The 26666-nt window shown below is 43.4% G+C and overlaps 1 protein-coding gene across 2 annotated transcripts in view; it reads left to right on the plus strand.

Moving 5' to 3' along the window:
- The first annotated feature begins 203 nt into the window (after nt 1-203).
- The window catches only part of LOC129443871 (complement C3), a 50172-nt gene continuing 23709 nt past the window's right edge, over nt 204-26666 (plus strand). For both annotated transcript variants that reach the window (XM_055204117.2, XM_073860124.1), the window contains exons 1-10: nt 204-349; nt 458-653; nt 21241-21409; nt 22709-22782; nt 22893-22981; nt 23091-23173; nt 23253-23340; nt 23435-23537; nt 23627-23747; nt 23868-23983. In XM_055204117.2, the coding sequence (XP_055060092.2) occupies nt 213-349; nt 458-653; nt 21241-21409; nt 22709-22782; nt 22893-22981; nt 23091-23173; nt 23253-23340; nt 23435-23537; nt 23627-23747; nt 23868-23983 (1176 nt within the window). In that variant the 5' untranslated portion in view covers nt 204-212. The remainder of the gene's footprint in view (nt 350-457; nt 654-21240; nt 21410-22708; nt 22783-22892; nt 22982-23090; nt 23174-23252; nt 23341-23434; nt 23538-23626; nt 23748-23867; nt 23984-26666) is intronic.

Genomic DNA, 26666 nt, shown 5'->3' on the forward strand with positions numbered 1-26666 from the left:
GTTATTTAGGAGAAATGATGAGTGTTGAGACATTGTTTGGGTGGAGAAGATTTTAGGCAACCCTAAACTGATAAATGCTATTGCACAAAACTAACATGCACCAATAGCAATTCTTTGCTTAATCATACTTCAGTTACTCCATTCAAGTTACTCAATAATCAGCTCTAGAGGCAAAGATTATATCTTAAAATAAAATAAGGAAGAAAAAATGAATGATAAAAGCACTACCACTTTTAGTTAATATTGCACTCAGGGAAAGGTGCAGGTATACCGACAAAATGGATGTGCTTGCAGTGTCGTTGGCTGCGGTTATTATTTACTTTCCTTTGCTAACATTCTGTGAGCCACTGTAAGTACTGTACATTGATTTTCATTAATAAAACTTTTGCCGCTGCTTTCAACTTGAAAATTCTTTGAATGTGAAATGATGAAATGTGTATTTATTTTGGAAATTCAGATACGTTCTCTTAGCTCCTAATTTGCTGAGGGTGGGTTCCCCAGAGAATGTGCTTGTGGATGCTCAGGATTATTCTGGAGAAGACCTGAACGTGAGGATTGTGGTCAAGAACCATCCACGGCAAAACCTTGAGTTAGTGTCCAAATCGGTCAAACTGACAAAGGACAATGATTTCCAACTCCTTACAGACATTAAGGTAAAAGCTACTTGTTTTCATAACTACAATAGTTGTCATTTTAAGATCTCAGTTCGTAAACGCCCGGTTCTCATGAGCAGCTCAGTTGACGTTTTAAGATCTCAGTTCATAAAGACTCAGTTGTCCACCTGCAAGGAATTGTGCACACAGCACCACTTTATGTGATACATAAAGTAACTTAAATTCATTTGACAACTGCATCCTAGTTTCAATTTTTAAGACCAAATGTGTCCAAGACAGTCCTATTTTGAAGATTATGTGGCCTCAAAATGTGTGCTTCCCTCCCTCAAGTCAGATTAGCACTTGTAAACTATGAAATTTGGTTATCAGTGTAGCGAATCTTTGTCGGAGGAGGGAAATAACGTTATTTGAAACACTATGAACCTCCGACCGAAACACTACGGGGATTCCCAAGGGAATCTTAGATTTTAGCTCAAAAGGGAATATTATGTATAATTAACTGTAATTAATTATACAAGTTTGTCAGGTTTTACCTGGCGTAGCAGAATTAATAATAACAATTAATTAATATGTTCGTCCACCGAAGACATATATCCATAATCGTATATTAACGTCTAAGAAATGTTAATTTCATGGCCTTTAAAATTAACCTTCTCACTGATATACAGTGCTACTCGCAGCGTGTAGCTGGATCAAAAGGCAGAAATAGTGACTTTAATTTCATGAGCATTGAACACAGAAACAATTCAATTGTGAAAATGCAAACCGGTTTATTAACTATAAAATGAAGTACACATAACGACTAACTAAACATACACACATACAATAACATAAAACATAGATGAGAAAGAAAAGATTGAAAGAGCTAGAGAGAGAGAGTAAAAGATTGGCAAAGCACTATTGCTTAACATCTGCACAAACCATCGGAAAATCTCTAAGTAGCGCCTTAATTTTATAAGGGGTAAAGCTTAAACATCAGCGAGTAAAACAAGTTTATACTTGCATTTGGCTCTTTGTGTTTTCGTTGCGAAGTTTCTGCTGCACGCGGTGCGAGCAAGGAGAGAGAGAGAGAGAAAGTTCAGGTGCGTCCGTGTAAGATGAAGGAGTCCGTTAAGTTGTTTCGTAGGGCGGATTGGTCCGCGTGGTTTTCCGAACTCTAGCGCAAAGTGCAAGCCAGGAATACTGTCCTGAAGAGACAGGGCTCAGAGAAAAGATGATGAATCCGAGGGACTCTGGGTGAGTCTCAGCGAGTTTCCAAACTGCGCTGACGGGTTACCTGGGTAACCAGGCGACTGGGCGCTCATGAGTGAACTAAGCCACTGACTGAGATACTGAGCGAATCGTTCGAGTTGAGCTATTGAGCGAACTGAGCAAAAATGAGCTATGATGGCTTGGGCGATAGGCCGTTTTGACCTTTCACACGCCCAGCCCATTTTGGGTGTACGGCCAATGTGTGAAGTGTTCGATTGCGCGGGGAAACAAGCCTTTGTTCTTTCAGACAACACATTTGCGTAATTGCATAATGATACAAGTTTGTTCCCATAACTCTTCAAATCGATATTAAATGACGTTGATGCGGCTTATGGTAATATGATACATAGAAATGATTGGGAAATAAAGAGTAGATTAATTTGATACTAGACAAGACATGGGTTTAAGATCACGATGAATAATAATTTCATACCTAAGATATGAACCATGCTACAGTGAATAAAATCAAACTAAAGTGTTAACACACAGTTACATCACACATACATGATCATGCAGTAAAGGGATATAACATATATATACATTTAAACAGCTCATTGTGATCTTCAAATGTGGTTTCATCACAGACATATCGTCTGTGCACCCTGCTGTGTCTCTGGCAATGGTCAGAATGGTGGAGTTCCTTTGAACCTCCTTTGAAGACTGCATTTGTTTTAATTGTTGCCCATTTTACACCCCTGATAGGTGGTAGATATCTGGGTGATTGTGTTATCAGGACACAGGGTTATCTAAATACACAATTTTAGGGCTGTTTACGATCCAGATGCCAAATGGCCTCAATCTGACTCCGAGCCATTTGCTACATATCCCCCCCTTCATGGCCACCAGGGTCTTGAGAGACTTTGGTGGGCGATGGTTCAATAGGCGATGGTTGGACAGGTCATTTGGGTCTGGATGGCAGGTGTATCTTAATTTTCTGCAGCGCTTCGGCGTGCCTGCAGAGGGGTGATTTCGATGAGGTTGGGCTCTTGCTTCCCACGGTTCCGCTTGAAGGCTTGAGGGACGGCAGCTGTGCACTTGTTCGCTGTTTCCTGCATCCCGCTGACTCTTCGGTACAGGATGAAAGTGAGGCCAAGAGTAAGGGCGTATCCTACTCCTGTGGAGAGGCACAGTACTGTGTCAGTGGCGGTCCAGGCTCGGAAAACAGGGAGGCTGTGCATAGCTGGCATGCGAGCAAGTGCCTGGAGGGCAGTGTCGATGGGCGTGACATCAATTAGTTGGGTCCCCCCTTCTGCACTCCTCATCTCCAGTTCAGGGTCTAAAGTGAAGTTGTGGTCCCTGAAAAAAGTTGAAATTTCCAGTTCGGTGTGGTACTCCTCACTGGGAAGGTGATAGAGTGCGAGTTCATCGATGTGAAGAATCGCATCTTTTGGAACTTGAATCCACATCGTCTGGTTTGGTAGACTGATGCGGGTGGCTGTGTCGTGTTGGTCGTAGGTCAAAGTGGCCGTGCTGGCTGGGGTGTTGACCAGCCATCGGTCACCTACGATCTCAGCTTGAGTGTTAGTGACCTTGGCTCGTGGTTTAGCTGAGGCAGGACAACAAGAGTCAATCTTCATGGGGCGCAGCCCACAGATGTCGTCAGTGTTGTCCCGACGGAAAGGTTTGCTGGGGCAGAGATAATGAATGTCTTTAGTGAGGCTGCACATGCGAAGGTTTGGTGCAAGGTACAGCTGTTCGTTGCTGTCATGGTAAGCCACGACAGTGGGGGTGCGTATTCTGATGTGGGTGTTTCCCTGCCAGAAGCCAACATTGACAATGTCTTTGAGTCTGTAGATGTTGTGTGACTCGATGATTGGCAGGTTTATCAGAAAAGCAAGTTCACCTTGTTTAGGGGCTATGCTTAATGGAATTGCGCTACCTAGGGAGTAGGCCAGATGCGCCTGCAGGGTGTTTGTTGGGCCTGCAGTGGCAGAGGGTAAAATGGTCTGTACCAGGCTGAGGGGTACCAGGCAGGGTGGAATGGCTGCTGCGGCAGCTCCGAGTAGGGCTCCCAGGAACCGCTTGGGACGCTTGGTTTGTCCGCCAAGACCTGCCTGTGTGACAGTCATCTTCTGAAGTTGGTACAGCATGTGTTTGATGTCAGCCTCTGCGTAAATCATAGCGTTCTGCGCCCATCGTTCTCCTGCCCAACTGGTTTCTGGTGCTGATGCCGTGTAGTGTGCTCTGTAGACATCATGGGGGTTGAATTGGACATAGACTTTTTGGCTATGTGTTCTGCAGTTCGTGATCAGGAGTCCAGGTTGCTCTTAAGGACGATGCCTGAGACGGGACCCGGCGACACGATTTCAGGTTGCGGCCATCCCCCCTGTAGGCTGATGTACAGAACAGTGATCAACAGCAGCATCCTGGTGACAGAGAGGGAGAGAGAGAAAGAACAATAGGCGAGCACTACAGGTCCTTGTTTGGTCAGGACAGTTCTCTTTCTTTTCATTGGCGGCTGTTCCCTAGGTGGCAGAGTTCTAGTGATGAGGCAGTGTGGAGAAGTTTGGTTCGTCCCCCCTTTACTATCATGCCATAAGGTTGAGTGTCTCTTGACTTGGTTCTGGTGGACCCATCTGGAAATTGGTTCCTTCTGACTCCTGCCCATCTTGATCTGGTATGCAATGGGGGAGAGTTTGTCCACAATCTCATGAGGTCCTGTCCAGTGTGGCAGAAATTTCTTTGACAGCAGTCGGTGAGCTGTCTGAATTGGCAGGGCGAAACTGTAGGACCAGATCTTGGTTGTTCGAAAAGCGAAGGTCGTTCCCGGATGAAGTTCATCCAGATACTGGTGAGTGGTGTCATTGGGTGCTGGAAAGCATTCTGCCAACTTTGTGAATTGGTAGATGACCGTTAGAAAGTGTTTGTTGCCCTTCGTTGGCCTGGGTAATGGTCCAACCCAGTCTATCTGGAGGTCTGACACTGGAAAGTTGACACCTCTTTTTTGAAGTGGTGCTCCATGGTTTGGCTTAGCCGGTTGGAACTGGCAGCAAACCAGACATTTCTTGATGTGTTCTGCTACATCGTGCTGCATTCCAGGCCAGTATGCCACCTGTTTCAGTGTTTCATACGTGGCTTTTGTGCGGTGGTGTCCGGCACATGCTGTGTCATGCGCATACATCAGTATGACCCCCCTATGGGCCTGAGGAACCACAAGCGCAGGTGTAGTGCGGTCATCAGGGACATACCCGAGGATGTTGTGTTGTATGCGCAGCAGGTGCCTGACATCGTTGAGACGTTTGCAGGTTGGAGCAGCAGACAGGTCAGAGTTTGTGATAGGGTAGGTGGAGGGGTCTGAGAGGTGGTTTAACATAGCTTGGGAAGCGATGTTAAAGGCTTGTAGTTTCTGATGATCTGCATCATCCTGCATGGCATCTGCATCTTTTAAATTTTGTTGAACTTGTGCGTCAAGTCCTGGGTATGGCTCTGAGTCTTTGGCTGGATGCAGAGTGCAGAGCAGTGAACTTTTGGAGTTTAGGTCTGAGACGAAGTTCCCGTGGCTGGCTGGGGGGTCGTCCATGACCTGTGTGACCTGGCAGTTTACCTCAGATGATCTGGCTGATTTAAGGGTAAAGGTTCTCGCACTTGAGCCCAAATTTTTAACTGTTTAAAGTCCATTAAGGGTTCAAAGCGGTCTAGCAGGTCTTTGCCAATGAGGAGAGGGTATGAGTCCATTGGTGAGATGTACACAGGGTGTATGATGCTCATAGGACCGACTGTCAGGTGGATGGGAATCACCTGTTGCAGTTGAACTTCAGTCTGGCTGTAAGACTGCACATTCAGCATACACCTTTGGGGTTTAAGGGTCAAATTTTGGGCCTTAGCTCTGTTCTGGAGTCTGGTGAAAAGCTGAGATGACATCAGCGTTAGGTCAGCTCCGGTGTCGACGAGGGCTTCTAGTTCAACCTCATTTTCCAAGGTGATGGATAGATATAGCTTTTTAGCTTCTCCTCTTTCGATCAGGTTTCCCAGGAGGCTTGGTACTGGGGCTGTGGTATTAATAGGAAGGCAGTCAAGGCTGGTTTCCTGTGACTCTGTAGGGAAAGAGACACTTAACACAGCACTCTCTGGTACTTGCAGGCTTTGGTTGGTTGGTGTTTGAGATATTGTTTGTATGCCAAAGTCTTTGAATAAGGAGTCGGGTTTGTCTTTGTGGTCCTCCTTGTGAGGCCTTTTTTGGATTAACTTCTTCAATATTCTCAGAATCTCTGCTGACTCAGACGTGTCTGTGTCACTCTGTTTCTGGGGTAGTTCAGGCTTAACCTTGCTCTGTGTGTATCGAGACTGATCTCTCTGTTGACTGTTACCAGTATTTGATCTGCCAGGTGCAGGACGGTTACCTCTAGGTCGTCGGCCAGGTTCCCACGAGCCGCCACCCTTCTGGTTGTCTGATGAGTTTAGCCGGCTCCATGACCTCTCGGCGCGTCCCATTTGGTGCTTGGGACGAGCCCCTTCATGGCCGTACCATTCCTGGCTGGCTGTAAAGTCTCTTGATCCTCTTGGCCTTCTGTTGAAAGGTCTTTCACTGTGGCGCTGTCGTGCGCCCTCCAGTGGTAGTTCAGGGTAAAGTTCAGAGACAGGGAGAATAACAGGGTTTTTAACAGTCTTTTCAGAGGCCGCTCTTTGTTTACTATAAGCTTTATGAGCCAAGTCCCGCAGCTGCCTGGTTGTCATCGTGCGAGGGCAGGCCATAACCCCTAAGTGTTGGCTTACTGTGAAGTGAAGATTTCGCAGGAAGAGGGTCCTGAAGTTGAAGTCCTCCTCCATTCCTGGCTCATTCCGTGAGCCAAAGTAAGCTCTCCTGAGTCTGTTGTAGTAGGCCTGTGGAGTTTCGTTTCGGCTCTGTTTGAGGTCCATCGCTGTAACAAGTCCTTGTTCTGACTCTGGATCCGAAAACTCTTCTATTAAAGCCTTTTGCAGCTGCTCGTAATCCATCTTGACGTTTTCTGGCTGCCGGTCAAGGAAACTCCTCACCTCACGACTGGAAGTAACCCGTAGCAGATACAGTTTGTCTCTTGTGGTTACATTTGGCAGTGTTTGCAAATAAAAGTCAATGTCCTGCAGGTAAGAGTGGATATCATGGCCACCTACAGGCTCTGGGGTAAATGTTGGGATATTTCTAGCCAGCTTGTCGAGGTCTTTGGGTGCCACGCCGGGCATGTCTGCAGGTGACCTCGGGAAATTTGTCTGTCCCCACCCCCATGTGGTAGTGAGAGGTTCTGGGATGCTGGCTGATGTCTTTAACAGTGGGCTCCCACCCCCCTTTTCAACAGAAAAGCTTTGGTGGGGGGGTGCAGGCTCACTGGTTGAATTAAAGGGAAAGGTTGCTTTTTCCCTTACTTGTTCAGTTTGCAGTTTATATGCATAAATGAGTTCTCTTTGGGCGGAGTCAAGGTCGTCCCTTGCCTGGTCTCGTTGCTGAGCCAGAGCTCGACCTTCATCTCGAGCCGCTCGCAGGTGATTTTCACAGGCCTTCAGCTTGGCATCACGTTCCTTCAGTTCTGCCTTTGCTCTCACCAGAAGATGTTCAGCCTGCTGGAGCTTTCCAGACAGCTCTTCTCTGGCTGTTTTTTCCTGTTGCTCCTTGTGCTCTGTGTCTGTGCGGAGTTTTGACAAGGCCTCTTGGAGTTGTCCAATCTCGTCCTTTAGCCTCCAGTGTTTCGTCTCCGTCGATGGGTGTTGATCCTCTAATCCCTGTGTCAGCTGATCTAGACGATTCTGCGTGTCCTCCTGATTCCTCCGTGCCTCTGCTGCTTGGAGCTGTAGAGCTGCTGCATCCTCTTCCAGTTGGGCGATGTTCCTTTCGCCCAGTTTAAGCTGGATGATGAGGTTGTGAGCGATGGCACCTGTGATCTTGGCTGTGTCCTTGTGACTGTAGCTCCTCGTTGGGTCGTGGGCTATGAACTTGTCCAGGGTGCCATCGAGTTGCTCTCTTTCCAGGTGTTGCAGTTCATTGGCGAGGTTGGGCAGGAGTTCAGCTGTCACAGCGCTGAGCCAGGCCTCTAGCTGGTCCCAGTGGTTGACAGGGCTTGGTAATCTGGACATGTTGACACACTGGTAGAAGAGAAAACACAAAGAGCCAATGCGAGTCCGCACAGTTCAGCGAGCTACGGCAATAAAATATATATACGTGGGCTATGAGCTTATTATCAGGGCCTTTCTCCGGCGGCACAGATAATCAGTGTGGGGGAAATAAGGGAAAAATTTTAGTAATTTGTCGCTTTGTTAAAACCTATAGGTCGCCTTGGACATTTGGTTATTCGAGCGTATTACTAATGAATTCTCCTAATGGTTTGTGCAGTTTTGCTCTTTCAGCCCAAAATAAAATGGATCAAAATAATTAAAATTAATTAATTATAATGATAAAAATAAAATAAAACATAAAGCAAGGTTGCTGGAAATGAAATGAAACAGGAAAGGGAAAAGAGAGAAAAAAACAAATAAATAATAAAAAAAATAATAATAGAAAAAAAAAATAATAATAAAATAGACTGAAAATGGGAATTGAGACAGCCAACAGACGAAGTCCTAAGGCTGGGAAAATGAAGAGGAAGGAGGTGAAAAAGGGGTTTCCTGTTTCAGCTTAGCAGGTTCTCTACCCTAAATTTGATGACAGGGCCTTACAGGGAGAGGGCACTATGGAGTCATGCAAGTTAGGGGAGTGGCTTAGCTAGATTGGCTGGGCTAGACCCAACCTGATAGGGATCTGGTGCCTCTAGTGGCTACAGAGGGGAGAAAAGTGCATCTCTTTTACACCAACACTCGTTGACTATTTAAGGAAACCCAGGGTGGAACACAGAGACAAGGCGCTTCCCTGAGCACGCAGCCAAGAGTGCCGGGCCTTCTGCCCTCCCCACCTCGACCGCTCAACAGTCACTCCCTTCACACCGCCGGGCCGCACTCAAAGGTGTCACCCACCAACTGGCACTGCCGCTAGGGCTTTTGTGTGTCAGCTGGCAAGGTTAGCGATTGGAGTGCCCGGTGGCAGAGGTTGCACTGTGTCTTGCTGCCTAAGGTGCTAAAGGAGGGAGCTACCGCAGCACCCCGACTGTACACACTCGAGTCAGTTCAGCGGGACCGGTCTCTTGTAGAACTCACCGCTGGCGAAGCCTCTGATTCATCTATCAAATGTTAGCTTTCAAGAGATGCACAGGGGCTTATCCTATTGCACCAGTTAAAACATAAATGAATTCACTGAGAATGGGACTTATGGGGCTGAATTCTATTCACAGTAAAGAATTGATTCAATCAGAATTTAAAATAAATCAAACTGCATTGAATTTAAATTTAAACTTAATTAAAATACAATCTTTACAATAGAAAACAGAACAGGGACGTAAGGAGCGAGAGAGAACAGCAAAAAATGAAATAAAATAAAAATAAAATAAATCAAAATAAAATAAAAATTAAATAAAGAAATAATAAATTAATAAAGCCACAGCAATATTAATTATTATTTATAATTTAAGACCATAACATTCAATATGTAGGAAATAAAACTACAAAGTAGTAGAATAACCTAGTTATTGAAGTAAGGTCAAAAATCCAAGTTTGATTCCTGTCATACACTCCCAAAAGAGTTTATGAGAGGACCAAACGAGCTTTTCCCACTAGATGGCGATATTTCGCCCAACAAACAAAGAAAGCGGAAGTCAGGCGTAAAGTAATGGAGAAGGAGAAGTGTTAGACACTCAAGACTGACATCTAGTGTTAGAACTAGGTAGTACGCTTTAAACTGACAAAGATTCGCTTCTATACAGTAGTTACATCGGCGGCCGCTGCGTTGCTTAGACGACGGATGTAATTCGCTCGTGTTCAGCCGGTGCCTCTTTTGGGCTTAATGTTACCGGGACACGCAATAAACGAGAGTCCAACGTGCTTTATCATACGTTGTGACTATAAATACTTGATCAAGTTTTCATCTCCTTTAAAATTGAAAAGTCTTACCCTCGGTGCTTACAATTTTAAAAATCCACGTACGTGAATAAAATGGAAAAATACAATAGACAGCTTCTCTAATTGTAAATCATTTCCTGGAGATTTAACAAAAAGGCCTTATCAGATGGGAGTACTCACTCGACCACCGCTTCGCTCTAAATAAAGGAATTCTACTCTTTATTAGGCGGAATCAGACGGTAATGCAGCGTATCAAAGGGTTTTTAATACGGTTACCTTAAAGACTGCAAATACATAACAGGGGCGCGAGTCTGTTACGTCCTGAAAATGATACAGGAAAATACATTTTCATTCATACAAATAAAGAACGAAATCAGTTATAGCTGATAGTTCTTTTTCATTCACACAATGCAAAAACACATTTGATTTGTAACTGGTTTGCTCAGAAAATAATGTTTAAATCTGCCCGCGCGTTCTCCACCATTATATGTAGCGAATCTTTGTCGGAGGAGGGAAATAACGTTATTTGAAACACTATGAACCTCCGACCGAAACACTACGGGGATTCCCAAGGGAATCTTAGATTTTAGCTCAAAAGGGAATATTATGTATAATTAACTGTAATTAATTATACAAGTTTGTCAGGTTTTACCTGGCGTAGCAGAATTAATAATAACAATTAATTAATATGTTCGTCCACCGAAGACATATATCCATAATCGTATATTAACGTCTAAGAAATGTTAATTTCATGGCCTTTAAAATTAACCTTCTCACTGATATACAGTGCTACTCGCAGCGTGTAGCTGGATCAAAAGGCAGAAATAGTGACTTTAATTTCATGAGCATTGAACACAGAAACAATTCAATTGTGAAAATGCAAACCGGTTTATTAACTATAAAATGAAGTACACATAACGACTAACTAAACATACACACATACAATAACATAAAACATAGATGAGAAAGAAAAGATTGAAAGAGCTAGAGAGAGAGAGTAAAAGATTGGCAAAGCACTATTGCTTAACATCTGCACAAACCATCGGAAAATCTCTAAGTAGCGCCTTAATTTTATAAGGGGTAAAGCTTAAACATCAGCGAGTAAAACAAGTTTATACTTGCATTTGGCTCTTTGTGTTTTCGTTGCGAAGTTTCTGCTGCACGCGGTGCGAGCAAGGAGAGAGAGAGAGAGAAAGTCCAGGTGCGTCCGTGTAAGATGAAGGAGTCCGTTAAGTTGTTTCGTAGGGCGGATTGGTCCGCGTGGTTTTCCGAACTCTAGCGCAAAGTGCAAGCCAGGAATACTGTCCTGAAGAGACAGGGCTCAGAGAAAAGATGATGAATCCGAGGGACTCTGGGTGAGTCTCAGCGAGTTTCCAAACTGCGCTGACGGGTTACCTGGGTAACCAGGCGACTGGGCGCTCATGAGTGAACTAAGCCACTGACTGAGATACTGAGCGAATCGTTCGAGTTGAGCTATTGAGCGAACTGAGCAAAAATGAGCTATGATGGCTTGGGCGATAGGCCGTTTTGACCTTTCACACGCCCAGCCCATTTTGGGTGTACGGCCAATGTGTGAAGTGTTCGATTGCGCGGGGAAACAAGCCTTTGTTCTTTCAGACAACACATTTGCGTAATTGCATAATGATACAAGTTTGTTCCCATAACTCTTCAAATCGATATTAAATGACGTTGATGCGGCTTATGGTAATATGATACATAGAAATGATTGGGAAATAAAGAGTAGATTAATTTGATACTAGACAAGACATGGGTTTAAGATCACGTTGAATAATAATTTCATACCTAAGATATGAACCATGCTACAGTGAATAAAATCAAACTAAAGTGTTAACACACAGTTACATCACACATACATGATCATGCAGTAAAGGGATATAACATATATATACATTTAAACAGCTCATTGTGATCTTCAAATGTGGTTTCATCACAGACATATCGTCTGTGCACCCTGCTGTGTCTCTGGCAATGGTCAGAATGGTGGAGTTCCTTTGAACCTCCTTTGAAGACTGCATTTGTTTTAATTGTTGCCCATTTTACACCCCTGATAGGTGGTAGATATCTGGGTGATTGTGTTATCAGGACACAGGGTTATCTAAAGTCACAATTTTAGGGCTGTTTACGATCCAGATGCCAAATGGCCTCAATCTGACTCCGAGCCATTTGCTACATATCCCCCCCTTCATGGCCACCAGGGTCTTGAGAGACTTTGGTGGGCGATGGTTCAATAGGCGATGGTTGGACAGGTCATTTGGGTCTGGATGGCAGGTGTATCTTAATTTTCTGCAGCGCTTCGGCGTGCCTGCAGAGGGGTGATTTCGATGAGGTTGGGCTCTTGCTTCCCACGGTTCCGCTTGAAGGCTTGAGGGACGGCAGCTGTGCACTTGTTCGCTGTTTCCTGCATCCCGCTGACTCTTCGGTACAGGATGAAAGTGAGGCCAAGAGTAAGGGCGTATCCTACTCCTGTGGAGAGGCACAGTACTGTGTCAGTGGCGGTCCAGGCTCGGAAAACAGGGAGGCTGTGCATAGCTGGCATGCGAGCAAGTGCCTGGAGGGCAGTGTCGATGGGCGTGACATCAATTAGTTGGGTCCCCCCTTCTGCACTCCTCATCTCCAGTTCAGGGTCTAAAGTGAAGTTGTGGTCCCTGAAAAAAGTTGAAATTTCCAGTTCGGTGTGGTACTCCTCACTGGGAAGGTGATAGAGTGCGAGTTCATCGATGTGAAGAATCGCATCTTTTGGAACTTTAATCCACATCGTCTGGTTTGGTAGACTGATGCGGGTGGCTGTGTCGTGTTGGTCGTAGGTCAAAGTGGCCGTGCTGGCTGGGGTGTTGACCAGCCATCGGTCACCTACGATCTCAGCTTGAGTGTTAGTGACCTTGGCTCGTGGTTTAGCTGAGGCAGGACAACAAGAGTCAATCTTCATGGGGCGCAGCCCACAGATGTCGTCAGTGTTGTCCCGACGGAAAGGTTTGCTGGGGCAGAGATAATGAATGTCTTTAGTGAGGCTGCACATGCGAAGGTTTGGTGCAAGGTACAGCTGTTCGTTGCTGTCATGGTAAGCCACGACAGTGGGGGTGCGTATTCTGATGTGGGTGTTTCCCTGCCAGAAGCCAACATTGACAATGTCTTTGAGTCTGTAGATGTTGTGTGACTCGATGATTGGCAGGTTTATCAGAAAAGCAAGTTCACCTTGTTTAGGGGCTATGCTTAATGGAATTGCGCTACCTAGGGAGTAGGCCAGATGCGCCTGCAGGGTGTTTGTTGGGCCTGCAGTGGCAGAGGGTAAAATGGTCTGTACCAGGCTGAGGGGTACCAGGCAGGGTGGAATGGCTGCTGCGGCAGCTCCGAGTAGGGCTCCCAGGAACCGCTTGGGACGCTTGGTTTGTCCGCCAAGACCTGCCTGTGTGACAGTCATCTTCTGAAGTTGGTACAGCATGTGTTTGATGTCAGCCTCTGCGTAAATCATAGCGTTCTGCGCCCATCGTTCTCCTGCCCAACTGGTTTCTGGTGCTGATGCCGTGTAGTGTGCTCTGTAGACATCATGGGGGTTGAATTGGACATAGACTTTTTGGCTATGTGTTCTGCAGTTCGTGATCAGGAGTCCAGGTTGCTCTTAAGGACGATGCCTGAGACGGGACCCGGCGACACGATTTCAGGTTGCGGCCATCCCCCCTGTAGGCTGATGTACAGAACAGTGATCAACAGCAGCATCCTGGTGACAGAGAGGGAGAGAGAGAAAGAACAATAGGCGAGCACTACAGGTCCTTGTTTGGTCAGGACAGTTCTCTTTCTTTTCATTGGCGGCTGTTCCCTAGGTGGCAGAGTTCTAGTGATGAGGCAGTGTGGAGAAGTTTGGTTCGTCCCCCCTTTACTATCATGCCATAAGGTTGAGTGTCTCTTGACTTGGTTCTGGTGGACCCATCTGGAAATTGGTTCCTTCTGACTCCTGCCCATCTTGATCTGGTATGCAATGGGGGAGAGTTTGTCCACAATCTCATGAGGTCCTGTCCAGTGTGGCAGAAATTTCTTTGACAGCAGTCGGTGAGCTGTCTGAATTGGCAGGGCGAAACTGTAGGACCAGATCTTGGTTGTTCGAAAAGCGAAGGTCGTTCCCGGATGAAGTTCATCCAGATACTGGTGAGTGGTGTCATTGGGTGCTGGAAAGCATTCTGCCAACTTTGTGAATTGGCAGATGACCGTTAGAAAGTGTTTGTTGCCCTTCGTTGGCCTGGGTAATGGTCCAACCCAGTCTATCTGGAGGTCTGACACTGGAAAGTTGACACCTCTTTTTTGAAGTGGTGCTCCATGGTTTGGCTTAGCCGGTTGGAACTGGCAGCAAACCAGACATTTCTTGATGTGTTCTGCTACATCGTGCTGCATTCCAGGCCAGTATGCCACCTGTTTCAGTGTTTCATACGTGGCTTTTGTGCGGTGGTGTCCGGCACATGCTGTGTCATGCGCATACATCAGTATGACCCCCCTATGGGCCTGAGGAACCACAAGCGCAGGTGTAGTGCGGTCATCAGGGACATACCCGAGGATGTTGTGTTGTATGCGCAGCAGGTGCCTGACATCGTTGAGACGTTTGCGGGTTGGAGCAGCAGACAGGTCAGAGTTTGTGATAGGGTAGGTGGAGGGGTCTGAGAGTTGGTTTAACATAGCTTGGGTAGCGATGTTAAAGGCTTGTAGTTTCTGATGATCTGCATCATCCTGCATGGCATCTGCATCTTTTAAATTTTGTTGAACTTGTGCGTCAAGTCCTGGGTATGGCTCTGAGTCTTTGGCTGGATGCAGAGTGCAGAGCAGTGAACTTTTGGAGTTTAGGTCTGAGACAAAGTTCCCGTGGCTGGCTGGGGGGTCGTCCATGACCTGTGTGACCTGGCAGTTTACCTCAGATGATCTGGCTGATTTAAAGGGTAAAGGTTCTCGCACTTGAGCCCAAATTTTTAACTGTTTAAAGTCCATTAAGGGTTCAAAGCGGTCTAGCAGGTCTTTGCCAATGAGGAGAGGGTATGAGTCCATTGGTGAGATGTACACAGGGTGTATGATGCTCATAGGACCGACTGTCAGGTGGATGGGAATCACCTGTTGCAGTTGAACTTCAGTCTGGCTGTAAGACTGCACATTCAGCATACACCTTTGGGGTTTAAGGGTCAAATTTTGGGCCTTAGCTCTGTTCTGGAGTCTGGTGAAAAGCTGAGATGACATCAGCGTTAGGTCAGCTCCGGTGTCGACGAGGGCTTCTAGTTCAACCTCATTTTCCAAGGTGATGGATAGATATAGCTTTTTAGCTTCTCCTCTTTCGATCAGGTTTCCCAGGAGGCTTGGTACTGGGGCTGTGGTATTAATAGGAAGGCAGTCAAGGCTGGTTTCCTGTGACTCTGTAGGGAAAGAGACACTTAACACAGCACTCTCTGGTACTTGCAGGCTTTGGTTGGTTGGTGTTTGAGATATTGTTTGTATGCCAAAGTCTTTGAATAAGGAGTCGGGTTTGTCTTTGTGGTCCTCCTTGTGAGGCCTTTTTTGGATTAACTTCTTCAATATTCTCAGAATCTCTGCTGACTCAGACGTGTCTGTGTCACTCTGTTTCTGGGGTAGTTCAGGCTTAACCTTGCTCTGTGTGTATCGAGACTGATCTCTCTGTTGACTGTTACCAGTATTTGATCTGCCAGGTGCAGGACGGTTACCTCTAGGTCGTCGGCCAGGTTCCCACGAGCCGCCACCCTTCTGGTTGTCTGATGAGTTTAGCCGGCTCCATGACCTCTCGGCGCGTCCCATTTGGTGCTTGGGACGAGCCCCTTCATGGCCGTACCATTCCTGGCTGGCTGTAAAGTCTCTTGATCCTCTTGGCCTTCTGTTGAAAGGTCTTTCACTGTGGCGCTGTCGTGCGCCCTCCAGTGGTAGTTCAGGGTAAAGTTCAGAGACAGGGAGAATAACAGGGTTTTTAACAGTCTTTTCAGAGGCCGCTCTTTGTTTACTATAAGCTTTATGAGCCAAGTCCCGCAGCTGCCTGGTTGTCATCGTGCGAGGGCAGGCCATAACCCCTAAGTGTTGGCTTACTGTGAAGTGAAGATTTCGCAGGAAGAGGGTCCTGAAGTTGAAGTCCTCCTCCATTCCTGGCTCATTCCGTGAGCCAAAGTAAGCTCTCCTGAGTCTGTTGTAGTAGGCCTGTGGAGTTTCGTTTCGGCTCTGTTTGAGGTCCATCGCTGTAACAAGTCCTTGTTCTGACTCTGGATCCGAAAACTCTTCTATTAAAGCCTTTTGCAGCTGCTCGTAATCCATCTTGACGTTTTCTGGCTGCCGGTCAAGGAAACTCCTCACCTCACGACTGGAAGTAACCCGTAGCAGATACAGTTTGTCTCTTGTGGTTACATTTGGCAGTGTTTGCAAATAAAAGTCAATGTCCTGCAGGTAAGAGTGGATATCATGGCCACCTACAGGCTCTGGGGTAAATGTTGGGATATTTCTAGCCAGCTTGTCGAGGTCTTTGGGTGCCACGCCGGGCATGTCTGCAGGTGACCTCGGGAAATTTGTCTGTCCCCACCCCCATGTGGTAGTGAGAGGTTCTGGGATGCTGGCTGATGTCTTTAACAGTGGGCTCCCACCCCCCTTTTCAACAGAAAAGCTTTGGTGGGGGGGTGCAGGCTCACTGGTTGAATTAAAGGGAAAGGTTGCTTTTTCCCTTACTTGTTCAGTTTGCAGTTTATATGCATAAATGAGTTCTCTTTGGGCGGAGTCAAGGTCGTCCCTTGCCTGGTCTCGTTGCTGAGCCAGAGCTCGACCTTCATCTCGAGCCGCTCGCAGGTGATTTTCACAGGCCTTCAGCTTGGCATCACGTTCCTTCAGTTCTGCCTTTGCTCTCACCAGAAGATGTTCAGCCTGCTGGAGCTTTCCAGACAGCTCTTCTCTGGCTGTTTTTTCCTGTTGCTCCTTGTGCTCTGTGTCTGTGCGGAGTTTTGACAAGGCCTCTTGGAGTTGTCCAATCTCGTCCTTTAGCCTCCAGTGTTTCGTCTCCGTCGATGGGTGTTGATCCTCTAATCCCTGTGTCAGCTGATCTAGACGATTCTGCGTGTCCTCCTGATTCCTCCGTGCCTCTGCTGCTTGGAGCTGTAGAGCTGCTGCATCCTCTTCCAGTTGGGCGATGTTCCTTTCGCCCAGTTTAAGCTGGATGATGAGGTTGTGAGCGATGGCACCTGTGATCTTGGCTGTGTCCTTGTGACTGTAGCTCCTCGTTGGGTCGTGGGCTATGAACTTGTCCAGGGTGCCATCGAGTTGCTCTCTTTCCAGGTGTTGCAGTTCATTGGCGAGGTTGGGCAGGAGTTCAGCTGTCACAGCGCTGAGCCAGGCCTCTAGCTGGTCCCAGTGGTTGACAGGGCTTGGTAATCTGGACATGTTGACACACTGGTAGAAGAGAAAACACAAAGAGCCAATGCGAGTCCGCACAGTTCAGCGAGCTACGGCAATAAAATATATATACGTGGGCTATGAGCTTATTATCAGGGCCTTTCTCCGGCGGCACAGATAATCAGTGTGGGGGAAATAAGGGAAAAATTTTAGTAATTTGTCGCTTTGTTAAAACCTATAGGTCGCCTTGGACATTTGGTTATTCGAGCGTATTACTAATGAATTCTCCTAATGGTTTGTGCAGTTTTGCTCTTTCAGCCCAAAATAAAATGGATCAAAATAATTAAAATTAATTAATTATAATGATAAAAATAAAATAAAACATAAAGCAAGGTTGCTGGAAATGAAATGAAACAGGAAAGGGAAAAGAGAGAAAAAAACAAATAAATAATAAAAAAAATAATAATAGAAAAAAAAAATAATAATAAAATAGACTGAAAATGGGAATTGAGACAGCCAACAGACGAAGTCCTAAGGCTGGGAAAATGAAGAGGAAGGAGGTGAAAAAGGGGTTTCCTGTTTCAGCTTAGCAGGTTCTCTACCCTAAATTTGATGACAGGGCCTTACAGGGAGAGGGCACTATGGAGTCATGCAAGTTAGGGGAGTGGCTTAGCTAGATTGGCTGGGCTAGACCCAACCTGATAGGGATCTGGTGCCTCTAGTGGCTACAGAGGGGAGAAAAGTGCATCTCTTTTACACCAACACTCGTTGACTATTTAAGGAAACCCAGGGTGGAACACAGAGACAAGGCGCTTCCCTGAGCACGCAGCCAAGAGTGCCGGGCCTTCTGCCCTCCCCACCTCGACCGCTCAACAGTCACTCCCTTCACACCACCGGGCCGCACTCAAAGGTGTCACCCACCAACTGGCACTGCCGCTAGGGCTTTTGTGTGTCAGCTGGCAAGGTTAGCGATTGGAGTGCCCGGTGGCAGAGGTTGCACTGTGTCTTGCTGCCTAAGGTGCTAAAGGAGGGAGCTACCGCAGCACCCCGACTGTACACACTCGAGTCAGTTCAGCGGGACCGGTCTCTTGTAGAACTCACCGCTGGCGAAGCCTCTGATTCATCTATCAAATGTTAGCTTTCAAGAGATGCACAGGGGCTTATCCTATTGCACCAGTTAAAACATAAATGAATTCACTGAGAATGGGACTTATGGGGCTGAATTCTATTCACAGTAAAGAATTGATTCAATCAGAATTTAAAATAAATCAAACTGCATTGAATTTAAATTTAAACTTAATTAAAATACAATCTTTACAATAGAAAACAGAACAGGGACGTAAGGAGCGAGAGAGAACAGCAAAAAATGAAATAAAATAAAAATAAAATAAAAATTAAATAAAGAAATAATAAATTAATAAAGCCACAGCAATATTAATTATTATTTATAATTTAAGACCATAACATTCAATATGTAGGAAATAAAACTACAAAGTAGTAGAATAACCTAGTTATTGAAGTAAGGTCAAAAATCCAAGTTTGATTCCTGTCATACACTCCCAAAAGAGTTTATGAGAGGACCAAACGAGCTTTTCCCACTAGATGGCGATATTTCGCCCAACAAACAAAGAAAGCGGAAGTCAGGCGTAAAGTAATGGAGAAGGAGAAGTGTTAGACACTCAAGACTGACATCTAGTGTTAGAACTAGGTAGTACGCTTTAAACTGACAAAGATTCGCTTCTATACAGTAGTTACATCGGCGGCCGCTGCGTTGCTAAGACGACGGATGTAATTCGCTCGTGTTCAGCCGGTGCCTCTTTTGGGCTTAATGTTACCGGGACACGCAATAAACGAGAGTCCAACGTGCTTTATCATACGTTGTGACTATAAATACTTGATCAAGTTTTCATCTCCTTTAAAATTGAAAAGTCTTACCCTCGGTGCTTACAATTTTAAAAATCCACGTACGTGAATAAAATGGAAAAATACAATAGACAGCTTCTCTAATTGTAAATCATTTCCTGGAGATTTAACAAAAAGGCCTTATCAGATGGGAGTACTCACTCGACCACCGCTTCGCTCTAAATAAAGGAATTCTACTCTTTATTAGGCGGAATCAGACGGTAATGCAGCGTATCAAAGGGTTTTTAATACGGTTACCTTAAAGACTGCAAATACATAACAGGGGCGCGAGTCTGTTACGTCCTGAAAATGATACAGGAAAATACATTTTCATTCATACAAATAAAGAACGAAATCAGTTATAGCTGATAGTTCTTTTTCATTCACACAATGCAAAAACACATTTGATTTGTAACTGGTTTGCTCAGAAAATAATGTTTAAATCTGCCCGCGCGTTCTCCACCATTATATGTAGCGAATCTTTGTCGGAGGAGGGAAATAACGTTATTTGAAACACTATGAACCTCCGACCGAAACACTACGGGGATTCCCAAGGGAATCTTAGATTTTAGCTCAAAAGGGAATATTATGTATAATTAACTGTAATTAATTATACAAGTTTGTCAGGTTTTACCTGGCGTAGCAGAATTAATAATAACAATTAATTAATATGTTCGTCCACCGAAGACATATATCCATAATCGTATATTAACGTCTAAGAAATGTTAATTTCATGGCCTTTAAAATTAACCTTCTCACTGATATACAGTGCTACTCGCAGCGTGTAGCTGGATCAAAAGGCAGAAATAGTGACTTTAATTTCATGAGCATTGAACACAGAAACAATTCAATTGTGAAAATGCAAACCGGTTTATTAACTATAAAATGAAGTACACATAACGACTAACTAAACATACACACATACAATAACATAAAACATAGATGAGAAAGAAAAGATTGAAAGAGCTAGAGAGAGAGAGTAAAAGATTGGCAAAGCACTATTGCTTAACATCTGCACAAACCATCGGAAAATCTCTAAGTAGCGCCTTAATTTTATAAGGGGTAAAGCTTAAACATCAGCGAGTAAAACAAGTTTATACTTGCATTTGGCTCTTTGTGTTTTCGTTGCGAAGTTTCTGCTGCACGCGGTGCGAGTAAGGAGAGAGAGAGAGAGAAAGTCCAGGTGCGTCCGTGTAAGATGAAGGAGTCCGTTAAGTTGTTTCGTAGGGCGGATTGGTCCGCGTGGTTTTCCGAACTCTAGCGCAAAGTGCAAGCCAGGAATACTGTCCTGAAGAGACAGGGCTCAGAGAAAAGATGATGAATCCGAGGGACTCTGGGTGAGTCTCAGCGAGTTTCCAAACTGCGCTGACGGGTTACCTGGGTAACCAGGCGACTGGGCGCTCATGAGTGAACTAAGCCACTGACTGAGATACTGAGCGAATCGTTCGAGTTGAGCTATTGAGCGAACTGAGCAATTGAGCTATGATGGCTTGGGCGATAGGCCGTTTTGACCTTTCACACGCCCAGCCCATTTTGGGTGTACGGCCAATGTGTGAGGTGTTCGATTGCGCGGGGAAACAAGCCTTTGTTCTTTCAGACAACACATTTGCGTAATTGCATAATGATACAAGTTTGTTCCCATAACTCTTCAAATCGATATTAAATGACGTTGATGCGGCTTATGGTAATATGATACATAGAAATGATTGGGAAATAAAGAGTAGATTAATTTGATACTAGACAAGACATGGGTTTAAGATCACGTTGAATAATAATTTCATACCTAAGATATGAACCATGCTACAGTGAATAAAATCAAACTAAAGTGTTAACACACAGTTACATCACACATACATGATCATGCAGTAAAGGGATATAACATATATATACATTTAAACAGCTCATTGTGATCTTCAAATGTGGTTTCATCACAGACATATCGTCTGTGCACCCTGCTGTGTCTCTGGCAATGGTCAGAATGGTGGAGTTCCTTTGAACCTCCTTTGAAGACTGCATTTGTTTTAATTGTTGCCCATTTTACACCCCTGATAGGTGGTAGATATCTGGGTGATTGTGTTATCAGGACACAGGGTTATCTAAAGTCACAATTTTAGGGCTGTTTACGATCCAGATGCCAAATGGCCTCAATCTGACTCCGAGCCATTTGCTACATCAGATTTAACTATTTCAAATGTGATATATTCTGCAGATTCCCACTGATAAAAGCGTCTTCTCTGATGATCCTCTGGAGAAGCAGTATGTGGTTCTGCAGGCTCATTTTCCAGGCAACGTTCTAGACAAAGTAGTCAGGGTGTCATTCCAGTCTGGATATATATTTGTACAAACAGACAAACCCATATATACACCTGCCACTACAGGTAAGATCACATAAACTAAACAAAATATGACTTCATGCCAATACGTGAATTAAAACAAAACTGCTTTATGGATTACAAAGAGTTCTGTGATTTATCATTTTATTTTATAATTTGACATGATTTTAAAACATGCAATCAAAAAACTGAAATAGCCAGATAAGAGTTACCATAGCTTACCATACCAAGATTTGATATAATCTTATAAATGATTTGACAATTTTGTAATGCGAAAAGAACTAGGTTCCCAAAGTGAAGGGCGCTGTGGGGAAGGGGGGGTGTTAGGGGGCAGATCAATTACATTTTATAAATACATGTATACCATGGGTCTGTTGAATGCTGTATTCTGATTGGCTGAGAAATGTTCAGTGGGTATGCATTAATTTCTGATAACCGCACACCTAACTTGTCAAATGTCTTAAAAATAGGCATCAGAGCAATGTTTGTGGTAACCGTGGTATAAGAGGAATAATTGACTCCGGTCCTTTGAATTACACAGGGCTGTTGAATGCTTTATTCTGATTGGCTGAGAAATGTTCCATGGGTGTTGATTATTTTTCTGTAAAACGCACACCTAACTCTGCTTTGCGTCGTGCCACAATACCACCTTGGGTGTGCATTTTTTTCAAATAATTCAACGGCCCGTCGTCAATTATTCCTTACTTATTTAGTTTATATTTATTTATTTGCTAAAATATTAAATATTTTATTTTTCATTCATTTATCATAAATTCTCTGTAATCAAACTAAATATAAAAAAAAATAAGGCTACTAACAAACAGCACTACATTTTATGATTCCATATGTTTGGTTTAATTGAAATTTTAAGATTGAGATTTTTTTGTCATGAATTTTCTCAGATAAATCCGCCCTAAGATCAGCAAGGAAGGCAGAGTCACAGTAAACCGACAAGGTTGAACAAATGCTAGCGGGCACTGTTTTGTAATGCTAGCAGGCTATAAAAACGGGTGTTTCTGGCAAAAGATCGTTACGTTTAGTTTTACAATTTGGGAAAGTTTTCCCCGAGTTTAACTATTAAGTTTTAATATTTAGTTTTATTAAATAGGAATAAAAAAGGAAAACTTTAGGATAAATTTGACAGAGCTCCAAACTTAGATCATGTCAAAAAGTTTGAGAACCACTCAAACTAATGGATGTTCTGGGTTATACCGGGTGTAATGTTATTGTTGCCCTGAATATCGAAATACAGACACATTTCATAATCATTGATTGTACACATGATTTTACATAGAAAAATCTGAAATTTCCAAATTGTACTTAGTGAAATATCTTATTTTCCAGTTAATTTCAGGATCTTCTCCTTAACTCCTGATCAGCACCCGCTTGATGGCACTTCTATCACAGTTAACATAATGGTAGTTCAACTCAACGTTTCGTTTCTGCATAGGCTACAGTAACTCAAATCACCATTGCTTATTAAAAAATCCTTCACTTTCTCTTTATATCCATTTGCCTTTCTCCCAAGAATCCTCAAGGCATCACCATTGAAAGTTCTTCATTCTTTCCAACTGGAGGAATGAAGAGTGGTTCTTATCCTTTACCTGAAATCACCAAGTCAGTTCATTGTTGTAGCGCTGAGTTATGGATTGTTACATTTGATCAAAAAACTATTTAGTCTCTGTTGGTAAGATTGAAATTCTGCCTTTTGTGTTGTGTTTTGAAGCTATGGGCTTTGGAAGTTAGTAGCAAAATACACGGACACCCCACAAAAAAACTTCACTACAGAATTTGAAGTGATGGAGTATGGTAAGGTCTGTCTTCTTTTGAGAGCATACAGTTTATTTTTTGTCAAAGCTGCATAAATATACACATTTCTATTTTCAAGTGCTACCGACCTTTGAAGTGACTTTAAACCCAAGCAAATCATTCTTCTATGTGAACGAGGACAGCCTGACAGTCGATATAGCAGCTAAGTATGAGAGATTGAAGTATTTGAAGCAATTGTAATAGTTAGTACTTTGTTAATATAATGTTATCATCAATTGTTTCACATTATTTTCACCCCAGGTATCTGTTTGGCCAAAAGTTGACAGGAAGTGCATTTATGATATTTGGCATCGTAGACGATGAACGCAAGTTGAGCATCGCTGACTCACTGCAAAGGGTTCCGGTGAGCATTTATTTCCAAATTTCAATCGCTCGGCTTGCACACAAACCGTAAACAATTGAACGCTGTAGATTTAGCCCTTTTTTCTGTAGATTTCTAATGGAGAAGGAAGGGGTGAACTGACGAGACAAATGATTCAGGGCACCTTCCCAAACATCGAGCAACTGGTCGGGAAATCCATCTACATTACAGTCACCGTTTTAACAGAAACTGGTAAGAGACTAATTTAATAATGACTTCATGTTTCGTGTTTTTGTGTGACACAATGTGTCTTTAATTGTTTTATTTTGTTTACACATTCGTACTAATGGTTATGCCGTACGTGTGTTTCAGGCAGTGAAATGGTAGAAGCACACAGGAGAGGCATTCAGATTGTGACATCACCATACACCATCCACTTCAAGAGAACACCTCAGTTCTTCAAACCAGGGATGTCTTTTGATGTCTCGGTACAAAAACTTTTTTTTGGAAGGCAAAACATGAATGTTGTGGAAGGCATATTCTGACAATTTAAAATAAAATAATTCAATGAAAAATTAAAATTAGATTTACAATTTTAATTTCGAAAACTGTATGCAAAGTATATGCCAAAACTGAAAATAAGACAAAATTTTTATTTTCATGGCAATATTGCATAGTCTCTGTAATTGAAGTATAAATCGTAACTGATGATTTGACTTTATTTCACAACAATCTTGATGCAAGAGACAGACACTGCATTGTCACCATTAATATATAAATTATATTTTGCATAGTTTTCGAGATCGAAATGAAAAAATCTTGTTTAAATTTACATTTTTAGCATTTAAAGAGGACAAATCACGAAAATCATGCATGTGAAAACAAGCATGTGAAAAATAGGTAATTGAAATCTGGCTCCCCCTGTGATGTCAGAAAGGGATAATACCGCCCCTTAGGCTGCACTATCTAACCACAGCACTGCCATTGAGTGCAGAGATCAGCTCATTTGAATTTAAAAGCAGGGACGTCGTTAGGCCTATTTTAGGGGGGGCTGAAGCTACCCCAAAATGTTCCTAAGCCCCCCTAAATGACAGGGCTCTCAAGTGTCACGCATTGAGCGTGACAGTCACTCATTTCGGTCTTTTGTCACGCACTCCCGCCACACATTGTATTTCTCACGCAGAAAAACTATTTATAATATATTTAATATATGCCGCAGCGCACAAAAGTTATCTGGTCGCGCCGCTCTCACTATGGAAACCGGCAGGAATCAAGCGCGTATCCCCTAGAGCCTGCCACTTATCAGCCAATCCAAAAAAAAGAAATAGGCTACACAATAGCCAATCAGAAAATAGAACTATTGTATCTGGGTAAGATTTAACGCAACAACCAATGAAAGGCGGCATGCTGCGTCAAGTTTCGTCTCCTCCCCTGATCTGAGTCAGCAGCATGGATTTAGCGCGTTTATCAATCCGCAGGGGGCCGAGCAGAGCGAACATCAGTAGTACAAGGTGTGTGCAGGGCGGACTGGCCATGTTGACCTGGCGGCTGTTCTGACCCGCCGTGCAGTCATCTTAGGTTGACATGTGAAAGAGAGAAAGAGACAGACGCAGCGAGATGCTGCAAAATCAATCACAGAAATATTCTCCAGGAAGGGAGCAGGTCAGTCACCAGTAAAAGCACGCGTCTATATATTGCTTATTAACGTAACAGGTTTTAAAGTCATGTGCTGGCGTGATGCATTGCATTATGTACAGTTGTTGTACTGAACGCATCAGGCAGATTATTTCATGCAGCGAAACACCAGGTGATTGTGAAGTGTATCCTTTTATAAAACTAGTTTTTTTTTTTTTGTGGAAAAACTGGATCAAACGTGCAAATTGAGCTTTTAATGGGCATTTCACCTTATATTTGCAGTAAAATAACTTTTTTAAAATCTAATAATATAATTAAATTATAGCTTATTAAATATGTTTGTTTCATTTCATTTAAAATATTAATATTTTAACATTTGAACTCCTTCCTTTTAAAAAGTGTAAGGCACCTGTGTATTTGTCTTTGGTATGGTAGTATAATGTGTATTCCTAGTAATTTTTTGAGGGTTCAACATGGTATTTTTAATATTAGCTTGGCTTGGTTTACCTATCTTAACATTTTAAACAATACTAAAACGTATCAACAAGTAAAGTAAAATAAAACAACAAGTAAAAGAAAAACGTTTTGATTAAACTATATCAGAAAGTAGTAAGTACCCATCCAGATAGTTTTATCCATTGTGGTAGCCCTTGCTTATAAAAAGGTTGGAGACCCCTGACCTACAGTATAGACATAGGGGCTGTTTCCCAAACAGGGCTTAAGTCTTGTTCAAGACTAAAATGCCTGTTTGAGTTTTAGTTCTTAACTAAAAGTAGCTTGCACTAACATATCTTAAAATACATCAGTCACGTTGTTTTGTCTCAAGATGCACACCTGTACTATTTTTGTGCTTGTAAAAACTACATAAACATCCTATATAACTAAGGCCTTGTCCTGGCTTAATCTAAACCCTGTCCTGAAAACCAAATCATACTGCATCTTGACAACTCAGTATTAAGGTAGATCACTTGTTGGTCAGTCCCCTTTTCAAAATTTTAGATCTGTATAATTTCCAGATTAACACAGTGGCTATCAACTAATAATATTAACCTATAAGATTAGCAAATCCGGTTTATGTTTACATTTATGTGAACACACACATTTATCTTATTTTCTGGTTAAAAGTTTATTTTGTCAAAAAAATCCTTGGCTAAGGTTTCTATGTGAGCATAGAAATGCAAACAGTAAAATGATGTGGTTGTACTGGAAATGTGTACGTGTATTTACACAGTGAATAATGAATCAGGAAGTCTTCATTGTAAAAAAATCTCCATTCCCAAATGAAAATTAGTCCCATTTATGACACACAGGGAATACAATGGAATAGTGGATTGCAATAAGGTTAGTAGTATACAACCTAATAGTTAAATAATATTTAGGGTGGTGGGGGGGGGTGTTTGGAGGGGTGTCACTCTTGCCTGTCTTCAAAACTTGAGAGCCCTGGTCAATAGCTTACCTGGTAAAGTATGCAGTGATGCCATTTTTTTTTCTATTTCTTGTACTGCTTTTTCTCATTTGTTTAACTTACCAACTTTT

Source organism: Misgurnus anguillicaudatus, chromosome 3 (genome assembly GCF_027580225.2).
Source record: "Misgurnus anguillicaudatus chromosome 3, ASM2758022v2, whole genome shotgun sequence".
NCBI classification, from domain to species: Eukaryota; Metazoa; Chordata; class Actinopteri; order Cypriniformes; family Cobitidae; genus Misgurnus; species Misgurnus anguillicaudatus.